Source organism: Eriocheir sinensis, chromosome 50 (genome assembly GCF_024679095.1).
Source record: "Eriocheir sinensis breed Jianghai 21 chromosome 50, ASM2467909v1, whole genome shotgun sequence".
Taxonomy (NCBI): Eukaryota; Metazoa; Arthropoda; class Malacostraca; order Decapoda; family Varunidae; genus Eriocheir; species Eriocheir sinensis.
Window position 1 is genome coordinate 3,064,200 of NC_066558.1, and position 21,156 is coordinate 3,085,355.

The window sequence follows — 21,156 nt, forward strand, 5'->3', positions numbered from 1 at the left end:
GGGAGAGAGCGTGGTTGGAAAGATTCGTTGCTTCAGTCTCTCGCTCACCCTCGAGGAGATTGGACGTGACGCTCTCCCTCAGAAAACAACCCATTGACCTTACAAACTAGCTTAAACACACATAAATATAGCCCCAAACGTCTTCCAGCTTAAAAAAAAGGGAGAAAATACGCGGAAGTCAATGAACTGTTTGTGAGAGAGAAAAAAAAAACGTTATTGTTCGGTACTTGATTCGATTTTGTTTGTTTTTTTCAAAGATACATGTGTGTTTTTAATATTTTTAATGGATTACAGTAATTAAAAGATTTGCGTTTCGTATTTGTTAGTTTTTGTGTAAATTTCAATGTTTTTAAATATAAGTTGATTCGATTTGTTTTTGTTTTTTTCAAAGATACATTTGTGTTTTTTAATATTTTTAATGGATTACAGTAATTAAAAGATTTGCGTTTCGTATTTGTTAGTTTTTGTGTAAATTTCAATGTTTTTAAATATAAGTTTCAGTGTTTTTGAAATCATTTACTTTTCGCAGCAATATATTTTTTAACAAGTTTTTTATATAATTTTTCGAACAATATACTTTTTAACAACTTTTTTATATAATTTTTCGAACAATATACTTTTTAACAAGTTTTTTATATCATTTTTCAAACAATTTACTTTTTAACAACTTTTTTATATCATTTTTCAAACAATATACTTTTTTACAACTTTTTTATATCATTTTTCGAACAATATACTTTTTAACAACTTTTTTATATATCATTTTTAGAACAATTCACTTTTTAACAACTTTTTTATATCATTTTTCAAACAATATACTTTTTAACAACTTTTTTTTATATCATTTTTCGAACAATATACTTTTTAACAACTTTTTTATATCATTTTTCGAACAATATACTTTTTAACAACTTATCTTTTATATCATTTTTCGAAGAATTTACTAATTTTTTGTTACAATATTTAAAAAAAGGCTAATAAGTTTTCTAATTACTCCATTTATTAAAAAAAAATGTAACTATTCCTTACGTCTATACTAGCAAAAAAAGTTACTGCAAAAAGAAAAAAATAAATCGAAGAACAACAACAACAACAACAACAACAACAACAACAACAACACCTAGAGGTAATTAGTCTACAGGTAAGTTTACGTATTCGCTAATTGATGTTGGTTCCTTTTAATGAGTTTGTCTTTTTTTATATTTTAATTTTTTCGGCACTTTTTCATAATTTATTGTATTTTATTTCCTGTTTACTTATATATTTTTGTCATTTTTTGTATTTTTTTTGTATTTTACGATTTTCTTATTTTTTTGTTATTTTTCTTTTCTGGTTTAGTTTTTTTTACTTATTTTTTTGTATTTTTTTGTATTTATATTTTAATTTTTGTTTGTTTTTTAAGTTTTTCTCGACTCGTTTTGCCTGATCTTCTCTCTCTCTCTCTCTCTCTCTCTCTCTCTCTCTCTCTCTCTCTCTCTCTCTCTCTCTTCTCCTTCTTCTTCCTTTTGTCTCCTCTAATTATTTTTCTCTTTCTTTGTCTCCATTTTTAAGAAAGGAACGTTTTGTCTTTAACTTGTTATTGTTTTCTTTGTTTCTTTATCTTTTCTTAATCCCTATAGGCGTGTCCTCCTCTTCTTCCTCTTCCTCCTCCTCCTCCTCCTCCTCCTTCTTCGTTTCCTCTCTTTCAATGATTCCTTCTCTCTCTCTCTCTCTCTCTCTCTCTCTCTCTCTCTCTCTCTCTCTCTCTCTCTCTCTCTCTCTCTCCTCGTATTCTAGTTTATTTTCTCGTTTTTCTTCTTCTTTTCTTCTTTTTTCTTCCTTTTCTTTCTTCCTTTTCTTCTTCTTTCAATTCTTATTTATCTTTTTTATCATCGTATTTTTTTGTTTTTTTATTTTCTTCTTCTTTCTTCTTTCTTTCTTTCTTTATCTTTCTTTTCTTCTTTTTTCAATTATCTTTACTTTCTTTGTCTATCTTTTCCTTGTTCTTTTTTTTTTCCATAATCTTCGTATTCGAGAGAGAGAGAGAGAGAGAGGGGGTATAACCGTCATTACGTGCTCTTTACTATAAGAAGAAGAGGAGGAGGAGGAGGAAGAGGAGGAGGAGGAGTGACGTAAGAAGAGAGAGAGAGAGAGAGAGAGAGAGAGAGAGAGAGAGAGAGAGAGAGAGAGAGAGAGAGAGAGAGAGAGAAGAAGAAGAACATTAGCTAGACAAGAAGAGAAAGAGAAGAGAAATGAAGGAAGAAAGAAAGAAAGAAGAAGAAGAGGAGGAAAAGGAGGAAGAGAAAGAAATGAAGGAAAAGGAAGCTGAAGAGAAAAGAGAATGAGGAAGAGAAAGAACGAGAAAAGAAACAAATACATAAGAATCAGAAAACAACGTAGAGGAGAAAGAAGAAGAAGAAGAAGAAGAAGAAGAAGAAAGAAAAAAAGATTAAACATTTATTTCTCTTTCAGGACGCGTAGAAGAGAAACACGAGAGGAAGAGAAATGAAGAGGAGAGAGAGAGGAGACATTAGTAGTAGTAGTAGTAATAGTAGTAGTAGTAGTAGTAGTAGTAGTAGTAGTAGTAGTAGTAGTAGTAGTAGTAGTATTTTTCTCCTCACTACTCTCTCCTCTACCTGTCTCTCTCTCTTCTACCTGCTGTTAATGAGTCTCCTGCTTACACCTGCTAATTGCGAGTAAGTACATCTGTTCGTAGTAGTAGTAGTAGTAGTAGTAGTAGTAGTAGTAGTAGAAGTAGTAGTGTTGGATTTCTCTTCTAAATAGCTTCTTCTTCTTCCTCTTCTTCCTCCTCTTCCTCCTCCTCCTCCCTGCTCATTATCTTCTCTTCTTCTCCTTCCTCCTCTTCTCTCTTAATCCCTTCCTTCCTCTCTCCTTTGATCTCTCCCTCCTTCCCTCCTTCCTTCCTTCCTTCCTTCTCATTAATTCCTCTTATATATTTTCCTTTATTTCTTTTTCCTTTACTTTCAAGCTATTCGTTTCATTGTCTTTTTTTCTATATTTTCTTTCCATATACTTCCTCTTTATCTCCCTTCTTTCCTTCCTTTCTCTCCGTCTATCTATCTGGTAACCTGTTTTTTTTATCTATCTTATTTATACATGTTTATCAAGCTATCTATCTGTCTGTCTGTCTATATCTATGTCTGTATCCTATCTTTACATGTGTAAGTATCTTTGTCTATCTGTCTATCTATCTTTCGTCTTCCTTTTTTTCTTCCTCTAATCTATTTTTAAGCAATCTAATTTTTACATGTTTTTTTCCCCGTCAATCTATCTATCTCTCTGCCTTTCTCTATCTCTATCTATCTATCTATCTTTCTATATATCTAACTATCTTTGTCTAACTGTCTATCTATCTTTCCTCTTCCTTCTTATTTCTCCTCTAATCTATTTTTAATCATCTATCAACGTATCTGTCTGTCTGCCTGTCTCTATCTATCTATCTATCTATCTATCTACATATCTAACTATTTTTATCTAACTGTCTATCTTTCTTTCCTCTTCCTCCTTATTTCTCCTCTAATCTATTCTTAATCATCTATCAACGTATTTATCTATCTGCCTGTCTCTATCTCTACCAATCTTTATATCTGTGTAACTATCTCTATCTGTCTATCTATCTCTCCTCTTCCTCCTCCTCCTCCTCTCAACTCTTCTTCTCTTCTCACAGCGACGAATGGAAGACCTTTACCATCGACGATATTATGCCGGAGGTCAGGAGCGAGTACGATAAAATGCGGCCCCCGAAGAAGGCAGGGAAGGCAACGCAAGTGTATTTCCACGTTACCGTCATGGGCATAGACTCCATTAACGAGAACTCCATGGTAAGAAAGGACACGATGCTCCTTTGTTTTTCTTTTATTGTTGTTTTTTCAGTTCCTTTATAGACTCCATCAACGAGAACTCCATGGTAAGAAAGGACACGATGCTCTTTTGTTTTCCTTTTATTGTTGTTGTTTTTTCAGCTCCTTTATCGACTCCATCAACGAGAACTCCATGGTAAGAAAGGACACGATGCTATTTTGTTTTTCTTTTATTGTTGTTTTTTTCAGTTCCTTTATCGACTCCATCAACGAGAACTCCATGGTAAGAAAGGACACGATGCTATTTTGTTTTCCTTTAATTGTTGTTGTTTTTCAGTTCCTTTATAGACTCCATCAACGAGAACTCCATGGTAAGAAAGGACACGATGCTCCTTTGTTTTCCTTTTATTGTTGTTGTTTTTCAGTTCCTTTATCGACTCCATCAACGAGAACTCCATGGTAAGAAAGGACACGATGCTCCTTTGTTTTCCTTTTATTGTTGTTTTTTCAGTTCCTTTATCGACTCCATCAACGAGAACTCCATGGTAAGAAAGAACACGATGCTCCTTTGTTTTCCTTTTATTGTTGTTTTTTCAGTTCCTTTATAGACTCCATCAACGAGAACTCCATGGTAAGAAAGGACACGATGCTCCTTTGTTTTTCTTTTATTGTTGTTTTTTTAGTTCCTTTATCGACTCCATCAACGAGAACTCCATGGTAAGAAAGGACACGATGCTCCTTTGTTTTCCTTTTATTGTTTTTTTTTTTCAGTTCCTTTATCGACTCCATTAACGAGAACTCCATGGTAAGAAAGGACACGATGCTATTTTGTTTTCCTTTTATTGTTGTTTTTTTCAGTTCCTTTATAGACTTTATAGACACACACAGCTCTCTTCTCTTGGGCAGAATAGAGTCAGAGATCGATGTTAACAGACGCTCCAGCCTCTCACGACAAGAAATAAAATAAAAGGAAGAGGAAGAGGAAGATAAATCAGATGAGAAGAGAAAAAGGAGAAAGAGAGAGGAGAAAAAGAAGAAAAGGAAGACGAAAAACAGACCCAGGAGAGGAAGGTAAAAAAAAGAAGAAATCAAGTTAGAAAAAGAGAAGATTTTATGTTTTAATTCAAAGGCGGAAAAAGAATCAGCCAGGTTCTATTCATGGTACAGACTACAGAGGAATGGCCAGACATCCAACAAGGTCATAAAACTACCCACGTAAATGCCCACGACTACAACGAAAGTCTGGTTATAAATGTGTGTGTATTTGGACGCCGGAATGTTGAAGAAAATGACCCAACGTTTGTTCTTCCCTGATTTTGTGTTTTGTTATAGATTTGACGTTTTAATCTCACGTGACTGAAAAGAGATATAAGAGAAGGGATTGTGATGCTGTCTTCTTCTTCCTCCTCCTCCTCCTCTAGACCTACGCGGCCGACATCTTCTTCGCCCAGACTTGGAAGGACCATCGACTTCGTTTACCTGAGAACATGACATCAGAGTACAGGTAAGATGTGTAATTAAGCCCCTCCCCCCCTCCTCCTTCCCCCTCCTCCTCCCTCCTTCTCTTCTCTCCTCTCCCCCTCTCTTCAATTTTTCCTCCTCCTTCTTCTTCTCACCTGATTTCTCTTTCTCTCTTCCTTCTCTCTCTATTCTTTTTTCTTCCTCCTTTTCTTTCTTTTCTTCGTTTTCTTTTTGCTTTCGCTCTTTTTTTCCTTCTTTCTTTTTTCTTCCTCTTTTCTTTCCTCCTCCTTCCCTCCTCCTCCTCCTCTTCCTCCTCCTCCCTGCTGATGTAACTCGTTGACCTAAGCTTCCCCTCCTCCTCCTTCTCCTCCTCCTCCTCCTGACCCTCTTCCTTCTTTCATCTTCCTCTCCCTTTCTCCTCCTCCTCCTCCTCCTCCTCCTCCTCTTCTCTTTCCTCTTCCTCTCTCCTCGTTTCCTCCCTTTTGTTAATTGTAAATAATGTAAATGAGAGAGAGAGAGAGAGAGAGAGAGAGAGAGAGAGAGAGAAATTTCGTGCCTATTGAAAGTTATGTATAGTCTCTCCCTCCTCCTCCTCCTCCTCCTCCTCCTCTTCCTCCTCCTCCTTCTCCTCTGGCGATGGAGGTTTGAAGAGCATTAAGTCTTCTAAGCACTCTCCACTCTCTCTCTCTCTCTCTCTCTCTCTCTCTCTCTCTGGAGGACTCGTGTTTCTTTTTTGCTTATTCAGTTTTCTCGCTTTTTTTCTCTTTCTTTCTCTCTTTGTCTGTTTTTTATCTTTATTTCTTTATTTTCTTATCATTTTTATCGCCGTATTTCTCTCTCTTTCTCTCTTCTCATTTTTTTCTCCGTATTTCTCTTTCTTTTCTCTTCTCTCTAATTCCTCTTATTTATTTACTTATCTTTCACCTCTTATCTTCATCTCCCTTTCGTTCTTTCTTTTTTTCTCTTCTCTACGTTTTTTTTTGTTTAATATTCCACTAATTTTTTTTTTACCAACCTTCTTCACACACTTACACACCTGTCCCTTTCTTACAAACCTCCTCTTTCTATCTGCACAACACACCTGTCTCGCTACACACACACACACACACACACACACACACACACACACACACACACACACCTGTACAGCTATTCTCACCTCTCACACACATCAGTCTAAGCACCTCTCTTCCACACACCTGCAAATCTTCCTTCACCTCTTACACACCTGTTTTTTTTAATACCTGCTATCATCTACTTATTTACCGCACACCTGTCTACACACCTTCCATTCTACCTAACCTTAATCTACCTCTCTCACACACCTGTCTTTCCATCTACCTTCATCTTCCTTCTCTACACACCAGCCTACACACCTGTCTTCTCTACACACCTGTCTCCACCCCTGTCTCACGCACACCTGCCCTCAGACTGCTGGATCTGGACTGGCTGAAGCATTTGTGGCGTCCAGACAGCTTTTTCAAGAACGCCAAGCAGGTCACCTTCCAGACCATGACCATCCCGAACCACTACGTCTGGCTCTTCCAGGACTCCAAGATACAGTACATGGTCAAGTAAGCAAGATAGTAAGATAGTGGGGGTAAGATAGTTGGTAGGATAGTGGGGGTAAGATAGCGGGAGGTAAGATGGTGTGTAAGATAGCAAGATAATGGGGATAAGATAATAGTGATATCAGTAAGTTTGTAAATGATACCAAGATCGGTAGAGTAATTGAGTCGGATCAGGACGCTAGTACATTCTCCAGGGTGAACTAAACAGATTGTATGACTGGGCGGAGAAATGTCAGATGGAGTTCAATGTCGGGAAGCGCAGTATTCTGAGTGTAGGCAGGAACAACCCCTCACATAACTACTGCTTAAATGACACTCCCATAAGAAGGTCTGGGTGCGAGAGGGATTTAGGGGTCTTAGTGAGCTCTGATCTCCGTCGAAGGGCACAATGCATTCAAGTTAGAAATCGAGCAAACAGGATAGATACTGGGATTCATGTCAACAGGGTACTGGGATTCATTTGAACAAGGTACTGGGATTTATTTCAACAGGGTACTGGGAGTCATTTCAACAGGGTACTGGGATTCATTTCAACAGGGTACTGGGTTTCATGTCAACAAGGTACTGGGTTTCATGTCAACAGGGTACTGGGATTCATTTCAAGGAGCGTAAACAACAGAAGCGCCGAAGTCATCCTCAAGCTGTATTTAGCATTAGTCAGACCTCATCTAGAGTATGCGGTGCAGTTTTGGTCACCTTGCTATAGAACAGATATCAAGGCGTTAGAATCGGTACAGAGGAGGATGACAGAGATGATTCACGGGGTTAGGAAACTTGCCATACGAGGAAAGACTCAATTAAACTTGCATTCTCTATACAGGCGAAGGGTGAGAGGAGACTTGACCGAGGTTTATAAATGGATGAAGGGCTTTAATGAGGGGGTACTGATAAGGTTTTGGAGGTAAGAGAGCCAGGTAGGATACGTAATAATGGGTTTAGGTTTGTAAAAGGATGGAGGGGTTTAATAAGGGGGTACTGATAAGGTTTTGGAGATAAGAGAGCCGGGCAGGACACGTGAAAATGGATAAGTCTGTCCTCGTATGGCAATTTTCTTTAGTCCGTCTTCCATTTTCTTTCCTTTCTTCGTCTTTCATTCTCTCTTTCTTTCCTTCTTTCTCGACCCGTGCATCATTTTTGTCCTCCTCTGCACTTTCTTTTCCTTCCTGCTTGCCTGAGAGAGATATTAAAAGAAGTAACAAAGGGTTCCGTCACGTGTTGATTTCGAAGCAGATTTGAACCACTGTCTCGATACCGCTGACGTCAAACACTAGGACGGCCGACTTGGGACTCCGCCTCCTCCTCTTCTTCTTCTTCCTCCTCCTCCTTAATCCCTTCCCCCCCTTTCGTCCTTTCTTCCTTCTCTGATTCTACTTGTTTTTTTTCTAACTTTTCTTTTTTGTTTGTTTTTTCGTTTTTTTGTTTTTCTTATTTTCTTTTCCTTTCTTTCTTTCCTTCTTCCTTCCTTCAACTCTTTCTTCCTTTCTTCGTCTTTCTCTCCTTCTTTCTTTCTTTCTCTATTTCCTTCCTTCCTTCTTTCCTTTCTTCTTTTTTTCTCTCTTTCTTTCTCCCTGTCTTCTTTTTTTTCTTTCTAAATAAAAAAAAAAATAATTAATGAGTAGATCCAATTAGTAAAATAGAGAAGATAAGGTGGTAGGGAAGAGGAGGAGGAGGAGGAGGAGGAGGAGGAAGAAGAGGGAGGAGATAGTACAAAAATATCTTCTTGTGTCCTTGTTAGTACGAAGAGGAGGAGGAGGAGGAGGAAGAGGAGGAGGAGGAGGAGGAGGGAGAGATATAAAGATGACTCGGTAGGCACGTTTATAAGAGGAGGAGGAAGAGAGGAAGAAGAGGAGGAGGAGGAGGAGGAGGAGGAGGAGGAAGATCTGATAAGGCGTTTCACGAGTACTCTTGAAACGAAGTCCTCTTGATCGTGTTTTGTTTTTTTCCTCTTCCTCTTCTTCTTCCTCTTCTTCTTCTTCTTCTTCTTCTTCTTCCTCTTCTTTCTTTTGTTTCTCATTTTCTTTCATTTTTTCCATTATTTCTTTCCTCTTGTCTTCTTCTTCTTCTTCTTCTTCTTCTTCTTCTTCTTCTTCTTCTTCTTCTTCTTCTTCTTTCTCCTCCTCCTCCTCCTCCTCCTTCTCTTCCTATAAATAAATAAACAACAACAAAAAGAAAAAAAAGAATCTCCCTTAATTAAACGTTTGATAGAAGAAAGGAAGAGGAGGAAGAGGAGGAGGAGGAGAGGAGAGGAGGAGAGAGAAGAGAGACTTGAGGAACTGATATAACACGTCTCTCTCTCTCTCTCTCTCTCTCTCTCTCTCTCTCTCTCTCTCTCTCTCTCTCTCTCTCTCTCTGTGGAAAGGAAGTTCTTAGAGGATCAAACCGATTTTTTCTTTCCCTCCTCCTCCTCCTCCTCCTCCTCCTCCTCCTCCTCCTCCTCCTCCTCCTCCTCCTCGTCGTATTGACATAGTTTAGACATTTTTTTGTTTCTTTCTCAAATGTAGTGGAAAAATAAGTTGTTTTCCTCATTTTCCTCTTTTTTCCTCTTGATATCTCTTTGTTTTCCTCTTATTTTTCTTCTACATGTTTTTTTATTTGTTTTTATCTTTTGTTTTATTTTCTAGTTCATTATTTTTTTCATATTTTACACTTTTTTATCGTTAACTTCTCTTCCTCTCTTTACTTTCCTTTTCATTTACCTTTCCTTGCCTTTCCTTCCCTTCCTTACCCACTTACCTTTTCCTCCAATATCCTACCCATTCCTTCTTTACCTGTGTTACCCATTCTTCCCTTTCTCTTTTTTTTAATTTTTTTTTATCGTGTATCTCATCTTTTTCTCCTTCTTTCTCTTCCTCTCTTTCTCATCTCGACAGCTACATTGATTTTCCTCTTAATGTTTCTTCTTTTCCTAAATTTATCTTTTCTTCTTTCCTGTTTTCTCTTTTATTTCCTTTCCTTCCTTTCCTTCATCGATTCACTTTATTATTTCCTCGTTTTCCATTTATTATTTTCCTGTATTTCCTTTTTTCACCTGCATTTTCCTTTCGTTACCTGTCCCACCTTTCCTCTTTCGTTACCTGTCATTTCCTTTCCCAGGCTGACGCTGAAATTGTCCTGCGCCATGAACTTCGCTATCTACCCGCACGATACCCAGGAGTGCAAACTTCAAATGGAGAGCCGTGAGTGTGTGTGTGTGTGTGTGTGTGTGTGTGTGTGTGTGTGTGTGTGTGTGTGTTTGCTTACCTGTGAACGTAATGCTTGTTTACCTGTTTACAAATGGAGAGGAGCCGTGAGTGTGTGTGTGTGTGTGTGTGTGTGTGTTTGCTTACCTGTGAACTTGATGCTTGTTTACCTGTTTACAAATGGAGAGGAACCGTGAGTGTTTTACTGTTTGTTTGTGTTTGTTTATTATGAATTTGTTTACTTATCTATGTCTTGTTTGGCTGTGTGTTTATCTGTTTTGTGTTTGTTTATCTATCTGTCTGTCTTAATCAGTGTACCTGTATACAAATTACCGTTTTTTGAGGAGGAAGAAAAAGGACTTCTGTAAAATATATATGTATAAGTTACCCATACAAAATTTGGAGAGGAAAGGAAACAACTACTACTACTACTACTACTACTACTACTACTACTACTACTACTACTACTACTACTACTACTACTACTACTACTACTACTACTACTACTACTACTACTACTACTACTACTACTACTACTACTACTACTACTTCTATTGCAGTCTCCCATACTACCGAGGAGCTTGTGTTCGAGTGGGATCCAGACGTGCCTTTAGCCGTGGACGAGAGCATCGAACTCCCTCAACAGGACATCTTAAGGAATTACACCTCTGATTGCACGCAGGTGTACTCTACAGGTGAGAAAGGGGGGGGGGGAGGGGGAGGGGTGACGGGGAGTTAGGGTAAGTAGGGGAAATGAAGGAAAGGTAGGCTTAAGCTTAGGGTAGGCGGTGGCTGAACGGATAGCAAGACGGCCCCGCGTTCAGGAGGACGCGAGTTCAATCCCCGACCGGTGCCACCAAGCTGGGAATTTTCAGCCGCCGCCGAGTGGCTTAAAACTACCCACATGCTGTCCAGAAGACCACCTATCAACCCGGACTCTAGATTCTAGGATTAAAGATGAGCTCTGGGAGGGCAGCATGAGCCAATGCAAGATGGCGCCACTATAAACACTCGCCTGCGCCAGAACGGGCTGGGCCGACCATCAGGACCCACCGGGAAGAAGCCTTGGACCGACCATCAGGATCCACCGGGAAGAAGCCTACCGGCGCAATAGGCCAAGACGTAAAAAAAAAAAAAAGATATATGGAAGGGGAGAAGGTAAGGGTGTGTGTGTGGGGAGGAGAAGGGAGGGAAGGGAAGAGAAGGGAGGGGAAGGGAATGGAAAGAAAGGGAAGGGAAGGGTAGGGAAGGGAAGGAAAGGGAAAGGAAGGGAAGGGAAGGAAAGGGAAGGAAAGGGAAAGGAAGGGAAGGGAAGAGGAATGAAGGGAAGGAAAGGGAAGGGAGAGAAAGAAAGAAGAAAACAAATAAACAAACACTAACCAATTAACTAACTGCCAATCTAACCATCTCTCTCTCTCTCTCTCTCTCTCTCTCTCTCTCTCAGGTAACTTCACGTGTCTGGAGGTCGTGTTTACGTTGAAGAGACGTCTCGGATACTACGTCTTCCACACCTACATCCCTACCTGTCTCATCGTCATCATGTCGGTACGTACACACACACACACACACACACACACACCTGTCGAATTTACCTGTCCTAATTCAGTCACCTTCTATATATCTATTTCCTATCGATATTTCCATGCTGGCTGCTCTTTTAAATTTGCTAAGACTTTCTACTCGAGCTCATCCCTATGCTGTCCAAATCCTTTATGCAAGAGTTAACCAGCATCTGCATTCCCTCATCCCATTCCCTGGTAAACTCTGGAACGCTAGCTCATCCCTATACTGTCCAAATCCCTTATGCAAGAGTTAACCAGCATCTTCATTCCCTCATCCCTTTCGCTGGTAAACTCTGGAACTCTAGCTCATCCCTATACTGTCCAAATCCCTTATGCAAGAGTTAACCAGCATCTTCATTCCCTCATCCTTTTCGCTGGTAAACTCTGGAACTCTAGCTCATCCCTATGCTGTCCAAATCCCTTATGCAAGAGTTAACCAGCATCTGCATTCCCTCATCCTTTTCGCTGGTAAACTCTGTAACTCAAGCTCATCCCTATACTGCCCAAATCCCTTATGCAAGAGTTAACCAGCATCTTCATTCCCTCATCCCATTCCGCTCATCCCTTACTGCCCAAATCCCTTATGCAAGAGTTAACCAGCATCTTCATTCCCTCATCCTTTTCGCTGGTAAACTCTGTAACTCAAGCTCATCCCTATACTGTCCAAATCCCTTATGCAAGAGTTAACCAGCATCTTCATTCATTCATCTCTTTACGACTCTCTACTCAAGCTCATCCCTATACTGTCCAAATCCCTTATGCAAGAGTTAACCAGCATCTTCATTCTTTCATCTCTTTACGACTCTCTACTCAAGCTCATCCCTATACTGCCCAAATCCCTTATGCAAGAGTTAACCAGCATCTTCATTCCCTCATCCCATTCCCTGGTAAACTCTGGAACTCCAGCTCATCCCTATACTGCCCAAATCCCTTATGCTAGAGTTAACCAGCATCTTCATTCTTTCATCCCTCTCATTCTCCCTCCTCTACCCTCTCCTCCTCCTCCTCCTCGCAGTGGGTGTCATTCTGGATCAAGCCTGAGATCGCTCCAGCGCGCGTCACCCTCGGAGTCACCTCGCTGCTCACACTCTTTACACAACAAGCGAAGTCTCAAGCCTCGCTACCGCCCGTCTCGTATATCAAGACCATCGATATCTTCATGTCCTCGTGTACCGTGTGAGTATATGGAGGGAGGAAGGAAGGGGAGGGGTATTTAGAGGGTGGAAAGAGGAAAGGGAAATATACAAAGAGGGAGAGGGAGGAAAGAAGGGTGTTTGGGGTGGATAGGAAGGGAGAGGAAGGGGAAAAAGAGTAAGGGAGAGAAAATAGGGAAGGAAGGGAAGGGAAGGGAGGATGGAAAAGGTAAGGAAGGGTAAGGAAGAATAAGGAAGAGGGTATATTGGCAAGGAAGGGGAGAGGAAGGAAGGATGGAAAGGGGAGGAAAGGGGAGAGAGAGAGGAAGGAAAGGGAAGGGTTTGAAGAGGGGAGGGAAGGAAACGGAAGGGAGAGGGAGGAGAAAAGGGAGAAGGGAAGAGAAGGGAAGGGGAGGATGAGGAAGGAGAAAGGAAGAGGAAGGAAAGAAGGGAAGTTTTGGGTCTTCCTCCTCCTCCTCCCTATGCTATCCAAATCCCATATGCAAGAGTTAACCAGCATCTTCATTCTTTCATCCCTTTGCGACTTTCCACTACTACTACTACTACTACTACTACTACTACTACTACTACTACTACTACTACTACTACTACATCTATTCCCTTGGCCAGGTTCGTGTTCATGGTCCTTATCGAGTACGCCGTTGTGAACATAATTCTCGGAGACGGTTCAGGGGACGCAGCGAAAGGCCCCGCCAAGGCCGAACCGAAGCCCAGCAAAGCAACGGACCTGGCCATCAAGGTAAGAGGGATTGGACAGGTAAAGGAAGGTAATTAAGGGAGGGGAAGGTGGGAGAGAGGAAGGAAGGGAGGAAGGGAAAGGGAGGGTGGGATAAGGTAAATGTGTGTGTATTTGTAAATTTTGTATATTCCTAAAAGGGCTTGGCATAGGATAGGTAAGGTTAAGGTAAGGTAAGGAAGGGTAAGGTAAGATAAGGTAAGGTAAGTTATAAAATGGAGGAAGAAGAGGTTAATAGGGGGAAAGATATTTGCAGGTAAGGAAAATTAAGTAAAAATATAGGTGTCTTTTTTAATCTAACTTCTTTACTTCCTTATTTTCCTCCTCTTATTCTATATCCTCTTATATTAATAAAGTTCACATATTTAACAAGGCTTTCATAGGAGCTTTGGGCATTTCCAGGAGTAGTTTCATGACCCTGGTGGTAGTCTGACCCTTCTTCTGTACAGTGAACCTAAGAAACACACATTTAACAGGGCTTTCGTAGGAGTTTTGGGCATTTCCAAGGGTAGTTTTATGACCCTGGTGGTAGCCTGACACTTCTTCTGTACCGTGAACCTAAGAAACACACATTTAACAAGGCTTTCGTAGGAGTTTTGGGCATTTCCAGGAGTAGTTTCATGACCCTGGTGGTAGTCTGACCCTTCTTCTGTACCGTGAACCTAAGAAACACACATTTAACAAGGCTTTCGTAGGAGTTTTGGGCATTTCCAGGAGTAGTTTCATGACCCTGGTGGTAGTCTGACCCTTCTTCTGTACCGTGAACCTAAGAAACACACATTTAACAAGGCTTTCGTAGGAGTTTTGGGCATTTCCAGGAGTACTTTCATGACCCTGGTGGTAGTCCAACCCTTCTTCTGTACCGTGAACCTAAGAAACACACATTTAACAAGGCTTTCATAGGAGTTTTGGGCATTTCCAGAAGTAGTTTCATGACCCTGGTGGTAGTCTGACCCTTCTGTACGGTAAACCTAAAGAAACACTCATTAGAAACCGTTTGACCCTCTCCTTGACCTTTAGGATTAGGTGATATGAGAAGCGAGTGTCTTATCATACCAATCACAATCCGTTTTCCCCTTCTTCGTCCCTTCTTCAGGAGTCCCGTCGGTTCCTGCTGGGTGAGCCTCCTAAGCCGCCCGGCCCCACCCCTGCCCAGGTGCGGCGGAATAGGGCCCTCATGGTAGACCGCGTGTCCCGCTACGTGTTCCCCACCTCCTTCGCGCTCCTCAACGCCATCTACTGGTTCAGCTTCAGGAAGTATCTGTGAGGAAGGACAAGGTCGATTGGGTCATTTTGCTCCTTTGTTTAGCTGCGTTTATGTTTGTTTGTGTGTCCGTCAACTTGTTTTTTAATCTTTTACGCCCTTTTTACTTTTTATTGGGAGTATTTATAAATAACGTTTTTTTTCTTTGTTTTATGTAATTATGTTATTTTTAATTGTTCTGCTTTCTGATATTTTTTCCGGATTTCCGTTTATTTTATCATTTTTTGCTTTTTACCTGTACGTTAATTATGACACCTGTCGTAGAATTTGAAGTAAGTATATTTATTTATTTATTAATTAATTAATTAGCGATACAATTTTATTATATTTTTTAGTACTTTTCCTAAAACAAAACATATGTAGAATCACAAAAAAAACCTAACTAAAAAGAAATTATGAAAACATTGAAAAAAATATAGTTTTACTAGAATTAATGACGCTAACGTCTGTATTACAAGCCCTGCAGGATTGAGAGATGCCAGTCATTGCTATTCCCATAAAAAAAGGAAAAGAAAAGAAAAAAACAACAACTGCTGGACGTAATTATTAACCCGTAAAAGTTCATGAAAAGCTCGTATAAGGAACGGCGCATGGCTGACCGATGGTATTGGAACTGACCTCAAAGGGAATGGCTGGGAAAGGGAGAGTTTGTGACACTGTTGGAACTGACCTCAAAGGGAATGGCTGGGAAAGGGAGAGTTTGTGACACTGTTGGAACTGACCTCAAAGGGAATGGCTGGGAAAGGGAGAGTTTGTGACACTGTTGGAACTGACCTCAAAGGGAATGACTCGGAAAGGGAGAGTTTGTGACACTGTTGGAACTGACCTCAAAGGGAATGGCTGGGAAAGGGAGAGTTTGTGACACTGTTGGAACTGACCTCAAAGGGAATGGCTGGGAAAGGGAGAGTTTGTGACACTGTTGGAACTGACCTCAAAGGGAATGGCTGGGAAAGGGAGAGTTTGTGACACTGTTGAAACTGACCTCAAAGGGAATGGCTGGGAAAGGGAGAGTTTGTGACACTGTTGAAACTGACCTCAAAGGGAATGGCTGGGAAAGGGAGAGTTTGTGACACTGTTGAAACTGACCTCAAAGGGAATGGCTGGGAAAGGGAGAGTTTGTGACACTGTTGGAACTGACCTCAAAGGGAATGGCTGGGAAAGGGAGAGTTTGTGACACTGTTGGAACTGACCTCAAAGGGAACGGCTGGGAAAGGGAGAGTTTGTGACACTGTTGAAACTGACCTCAAAGGGAATGGCTAGGAAAGGGAGAGTTTGTGACTGTTGAAACTGACCTCAAAGGGAACGGCTGGGAAAGAGTTTGTGACACTGTTGAACTGACCTCAAAGGAATGGCTGGGAAAGGGAGAGTTTGTGACACTGTTGTAACTGACCTCAAAGGGAATGGCTGGGAAAGGGAGAGTTTGTGACACTGTTGGAACTGACCTCAAAGGGAATGACTCGGAAAGGGAGAGTTTGTGACACTGTTGAAACTGACCTCAAAGGGAATGGCTAGGAAAGGGAGAGTTTGTGACACTGTTGGAACTGACCTCAAAGGGAATGACTCGGAAAGGGAGAGTTTGTGACACTGTTGGAACTGACCTCAAAGGGACAGGCTGGGAAAGGGAGAGTTTGTGACACTGTTGAAACTGACCTCAAAGGGAATGGCTGGGAAAGGGAGAGTTTGTGACACTGTTGAAACTGACCTCAAAGGGAATGGCTGGGAAAGGGAGAGTTTGTGACACTGTTGAAACTGACCTCAAAGGGAATGGCTGGGAAAGGGAGAGTTTGTGACACTGTTGAAACTGACCTCAAAGGGAATGGCTGGGAAAGGGAGAGTTTGTGACACTGTTGAAACTGACCTCAAAGGAATGGCTGGGAAAGGAGAGTTTGTGACACTGTTGGAACTGACCTCAAAGGGAATGGCTGGGAAAGGGAGAGTTTGTGACACTGTTGGAACTGACCTCAAAGGGAATGGCTGGGAAAGGGAGAGTTTGTGACACTGTTGGAACTGACCTCAAGGGAACGGCTGGGAAAGGGAGAGTTTGTGACACTGTTGGAACTGACCTCAAAGGGAATGGCTGGGAAAGGGAGAGTTTGTGACACTGTTGAAACTGACCTCAAGGGAACGGCTGGGAAAGGGAGAGTTTGTGACACTGTTGGAACTGACCTCAATGGGACTGGCTGGGAAAGGGAGAGTTTGTGACACTGTTGAAACTGACCTCAAGGGAACGGCTGGGAAAGGGAGAGTTTGTGACACTGTTGGAACTGACCTCAAAGGGAATGGCTGGGAAAGGGAGAGTTTGTGACACTGTTGAAACTGACCTCAAAGGGAATGGCTGGGAAAGGGAGAGTTTGTGACACTGTTGAAACTGACCTCAAAGGGAATGGCTGGGAAAGGGAGAGTTTGTGACACTGTTGGAACTGACCTCAAAGGGAATGGCTAGGAAAGGGAGAGTTTGTGACACTGTTGAAACTGACCTCAAGGGAACGGCCATGGAAGGGAGCTTGTAATATGTGCATTAGGGTACATACACACATCGATTTAATATTAAACACAGTCTTTTCCATAATAAAACGTCCCTTGTCAGTAGGAAAGCATTGTAAGAACTTATCATATAGTTTTCGTGGGAGAGAGAGAGAGAGGGAGAGAGCGAGGGGGGCAGATTGTACTAGGAGAAAAAAAAGTATGTCATAGGCTAGGATTAATAGGCTAGCAAGGCGTTGTTCGTCCTGTCCTTGTGTTGACGTTGTGTCTCTGAATAGCTGGTAAAATATATAGTTAGAGAAGGGAAGAAACTAGATATGTAAAGATGAATGCTTGTTTGAACGAGAACGAAGCAGATTTGTGAAGCTGTTTCGTTTCAACAAGCTCGTCACACACACACACACACACACACACACACACCGCCTATACATGATCCAAGGCTGTATTAATGAGTCATAATGAATAATGTTAATTAGTTCTAAGTGTTAATAATAAAAGGCTAGTGATGAAGAGAGAAACAGTGTATCATTCCTAAGTGTACGACAATACCTCTGAAAGTACGATATCTTACCCTTATGTACGATAGCTGGCAAAATAGAAACGATAATACAGGAATTCTAATACATATGGCTTACAAAGTCAGTTAATAGGTAAATAATAAAGGAATAGATGTGCCCAAATCATTCTCCATAAGATGCTGAAATGAAGATCTTGCAAAGTTAATCAGTTTCTACAGCCACAATAGCGTGAAGTTAGCCTTTCTGCAGGTGTAAATATATTAAAGATTAGATTATTTACGTGTTTTAAGGCTTATAGTTGTGTAAATGTGATTATATGAGGCTGAAAAGGGATAAAATTGATATAAAGTTAAATAATACAGGCTTAATGAATTTCTCCAGCATGATTCACCATTCCTAGAGGTAAAACTATATTAAAGATTAGGGTATTGATGTTATTTGATGCTTGTTAATATGTATATGTAATTATTTGAGCCAGAAAATGGAGGAAAAATGATAAAAAGTTGAAAAGTAGCACCGTTGGAAAGGCCGAGACCAAGGAAGGAACGAAAACAAACACATGTGCTCGGTGATATATGTGTGAAATATCTTCCATAAAACACTCGAATATCTCCCTTATGGCTGGTCCCTTCACATCGCGGCTCTGTGGGGAGATAACTAAGGTAATGAAGAATAATTATGTCAAGTGGCGTGTCTGTGAGTTACCTGTGTGTGGAGTAATTAGTGATTTTGTGAAGGTGTGTCGAGGGGAGGCGGAGTGGTCTGACCCATGTGGTTTGTTTACAGTGAACCGCGCGTGACACAACCTCCTGGAATTACCCTTTTTTCTCCTCTACGGCGCTTCCCATCACCTCGAGGCTCCGTGGGAAGATAATTAAGGTAAGGAAGATTATTTGTGTTAAGTGGTGTCAGTGGGAGTTAATTGTGTGTGGATTAATTAGTGATTTTGTTGAGGATAGCGGGTGCTGATTGAACGTTTTAGGGGTAACTATGTCATATTGCTCTCTACCTTGTGTTCGCATTGACGGTGAAGTTTTGAGTTACATTAAGACTAGAAGAGCGTGTATTCCTTATTTTTACGCTTTTTTTGATCTCTGCACTTTTTCCTGTAGTTTTCCGGGAGGTTTGAATGTTAATATAAGACATGATAACAGAAGAGCATTTTGTTGACTAGCGAGCTGGTGGGAGGGTCAAGGTAATACACGCGTTACCCTTAAAACATAGAAAACTTGTCTAACTAACGTTTTCTTGACTAGATTTGAGTTGTCATGTCTTCACGGGTAGGCCAGGAACACGGGAGGAATATATTTCTCGTGTGGTTAATACTGGTGGGCTGGTAAGAGGGCCGAGGTAATACACGTGTTACCCTTAAAACGTGATAGAAAACCACCTTAATAACGTTTTCTTGTTTATTTGAGTGTAAACTAATGCATATATTGGCGAAAAGGTGTGGAAGGGAACGGGGAGAAAGAGAGGAAATATAGAAAGATAGATATATGTAGAGATAAGTAGATAGACCGCGATAGATTAGTAGGTGTAGGTAAACATATTGACAGATAGATGGCTTACTCATATCCGTCCTTCCCTTATTCACGAAAAAGATATAGAAGAAAGAGAATGTTAATGGAAATATGGATAAGAACTAAAGGTGGATATATATAAATTAAATAGTTAAACGCATTGTTACTAAATATCGAGTTTATTCACAATTCATTATACGGTGGAATTTGCAATATGAAAGAAAATGATAATATAACCAACATCTTCGTTTGATAATACAGACATACTTATACTAATACTAAAACATAAATACATACATAAATAAGTCTACGGATTTTGACACCCATATTTAACTATTCACACACACACACACACACACACACACACACACACACACACACACACACACACACACACACATACACAATGGCGAAAAATAAAAATAAATCGTAAATGAAGTAGAAAAATAAAGAAAAAAAGAAAAAGGAAGAACTTATTGAGAGTACAGAAAACCAAACCACAAAAAATCTTAATAATTCTGAAATAAATAAACAAGAAGAAAATAAATAAATAGATAAATAAATAAATAAGATAAATAAAATAAATAACAATGACAGCCACCTTCACCTTGCCTCCCCTCACCTTAATTCACTTTACCTGTTCTGACACTCACCTGTAATTACCTGAGGGCCCGCCTAAATTGACCCCCAGAGAGAGAGAGAGAGAGAGAGAGAGAGAGAGAGAGAGTACGATAGGTGATTAAAATGAATGGAAGGTTACGTCCAGAGAGAGAGAGAGAGAGAGAGAGAGAGAGAGAGAGAGAGAGAGAGAGAGAGAGAGAGAGAGACACACATTACTCAGAAGGCTGACCGGGAGGAAAGAGAGATAAGGAGAGAGACAGAGATAAATCCAAGCGATGGAGAGATAAAGAAAAGTAAGAGAGAGAGAGACGTTATCACATTATTTCTCATTTTTTTCTTTCACTTCATTTTTTCCCTTCCCTTCCCTTCCCTTCCCTTCTCTTCCTTTCCCATCCCATCCCTTCCCTTCCCTTCCCTTCCCTTCTCTTCCTTTCCCTTCCCATCCCATTCAACTTCTTTCCGTTCCTTCCCATCCCATTCTTTGCCTTCCCTTCCCTTCCCCTCCCTTCCCTTCCCTTCTCTTCCTTTCTCTTCCCTTCCTTCCTTCCTTCCTTCCTTCCTTCCTTCCTTCCTTCTCATCCTTGCCCCTCCTTCCTTTCCCTTCCTTCCTTCCTTCCTTTCCTTTCCTTTCTTTTCTTTCCTTTCCTTTCCTTCCTTTCCTTTCCTTTCCTTTCGTTCCTTCCTTCCTTCCTTCCTTCCTTCCCTTCCTTCCTTCCTTTCCTTCCCATCCCATCCTTTCTCTTCCCTTCCCTTCCCTTTACTTCCTTCAATAACCAAATCATTATATATAATTGACATAATGGAGAAAGTTGGGATTCGAACCCTTTCACGACCCGAGAGAGAGAGAGAGAGAGAGAGAGAGAGGTAATCAAAGTATGGATGAACTGAATGTGATTAATGAAACGTCAGAGAGAGAGAGAGAGAGAGAGGTCAAATACCCCTCATAAGTGGCCACAAACTGGTTAATTAAGAGTATTGTTTCCCTCTCTCTCTCGATAATGATGGAAAAAAAAGGAAAACGGAGAGAAATAGAAGAAAAGTTGATTAAAAGAAAACAAAAGTAGGAAAAAGATGAAGAAAATAATAATAATAATAATAATAATAATAATAATAATAATAATAATAATGATAATAATAATAATAATAACAAAAACAACAGGCACTGAAGTGGAGAGATCATAACACACACACTCACACACACACACACACACACACACACACACACGAAAACAACCCACCCACACACACACACAAAAAAAACAAAATAAAAAAAATAAAATAAAAAC

At 40.4% G+C, this 21,156-nt stretch overlaps 1 protein-coding gene and 1 long non-coding RNA gene across 62 annotated transcripts; one reads left to right on the forward strand and one right to left on the reverse strand.

Annotated features, from left to right (window-relative positions):
• The first annotated feature begins 36 nt into the window (after positions 1–36).
• On the forward strand, positions 37–15,298 carry LOC126982268 (glycine receptor subunit alpha-3-like). Of its 12 annotated transcripts, none has more exons than XM_050834250.1 (12): positions 37–223; positions 1,041–1,141; positions 2,452–2,675; positions 3,668–3,821; positions 5,222–5,304; positions 6,692–6,835; positions 9,926–10,008; positions 10,572–10,706; positions 11,456–11,556; positions 12,589–12,749; positions 13,337–13,466; positions 14,560–15,298. In XM_050834250.1, exons 3-12 carry the CDS (start codon positions 2,485–2,487, stop codon positions 14,728–14,730), a joined length of 1,353 nt encoding a protein of 450 aa, XP_050690207.1. In that variant the 5' UTR covers positions 37–223; positions 1,041–1,141; positions 2,452–2,484; the 3' UTR covers positions 14,731–15,298. The 12 variants fall into 12 exon arrangements, with proteins under 12 accessions (XP_050690207.1, XP_050690208.1, XP_050690210.1 ...); XM_050834251.1 differs by having other exon boundaries at positions 44–192; XM_050834253.1 differs by lacking the exons at positions 37–223; positions 1,041–1,141; positions 2,452–2,675; positions 3,668–3,821 and adding an exon at positions 3,887–3,907.
• Positions 15,299–15,354: 56 nt separating this feature from the next.
• LOC126982270 (uncharacterized) lies at positions 15,355–17,722 on the reverse strand. 50 transcript variants are annotated; one of them, XR_007734992.1, is made up of 7 exons: positions 17,205–17,722; positions 16,997–17,152; positions 16,791–16,842; positions 16,636–16,687; positions 16,378–16,481; positions 15,554–15,969; positions 15,355–15,501 (listed from the first exon to the last, which is right to left on the reverse strand). It is a non-coding gene; the product is annotated as an uncharacterized LOC126982270 (long non-coding RNA). The 50 variants fall into 50 exon arrangements; XR_007734989.1 differs by having other exon boundaries at positions 16,378–16,429; positions 16,636–16,739; XR_007734971.1 differs by having other exon boundaries at positions 16,636–16,739.
• Between the last annotated feature and the right edge of the window lie 3,434 nt (positions 17,723–21,156).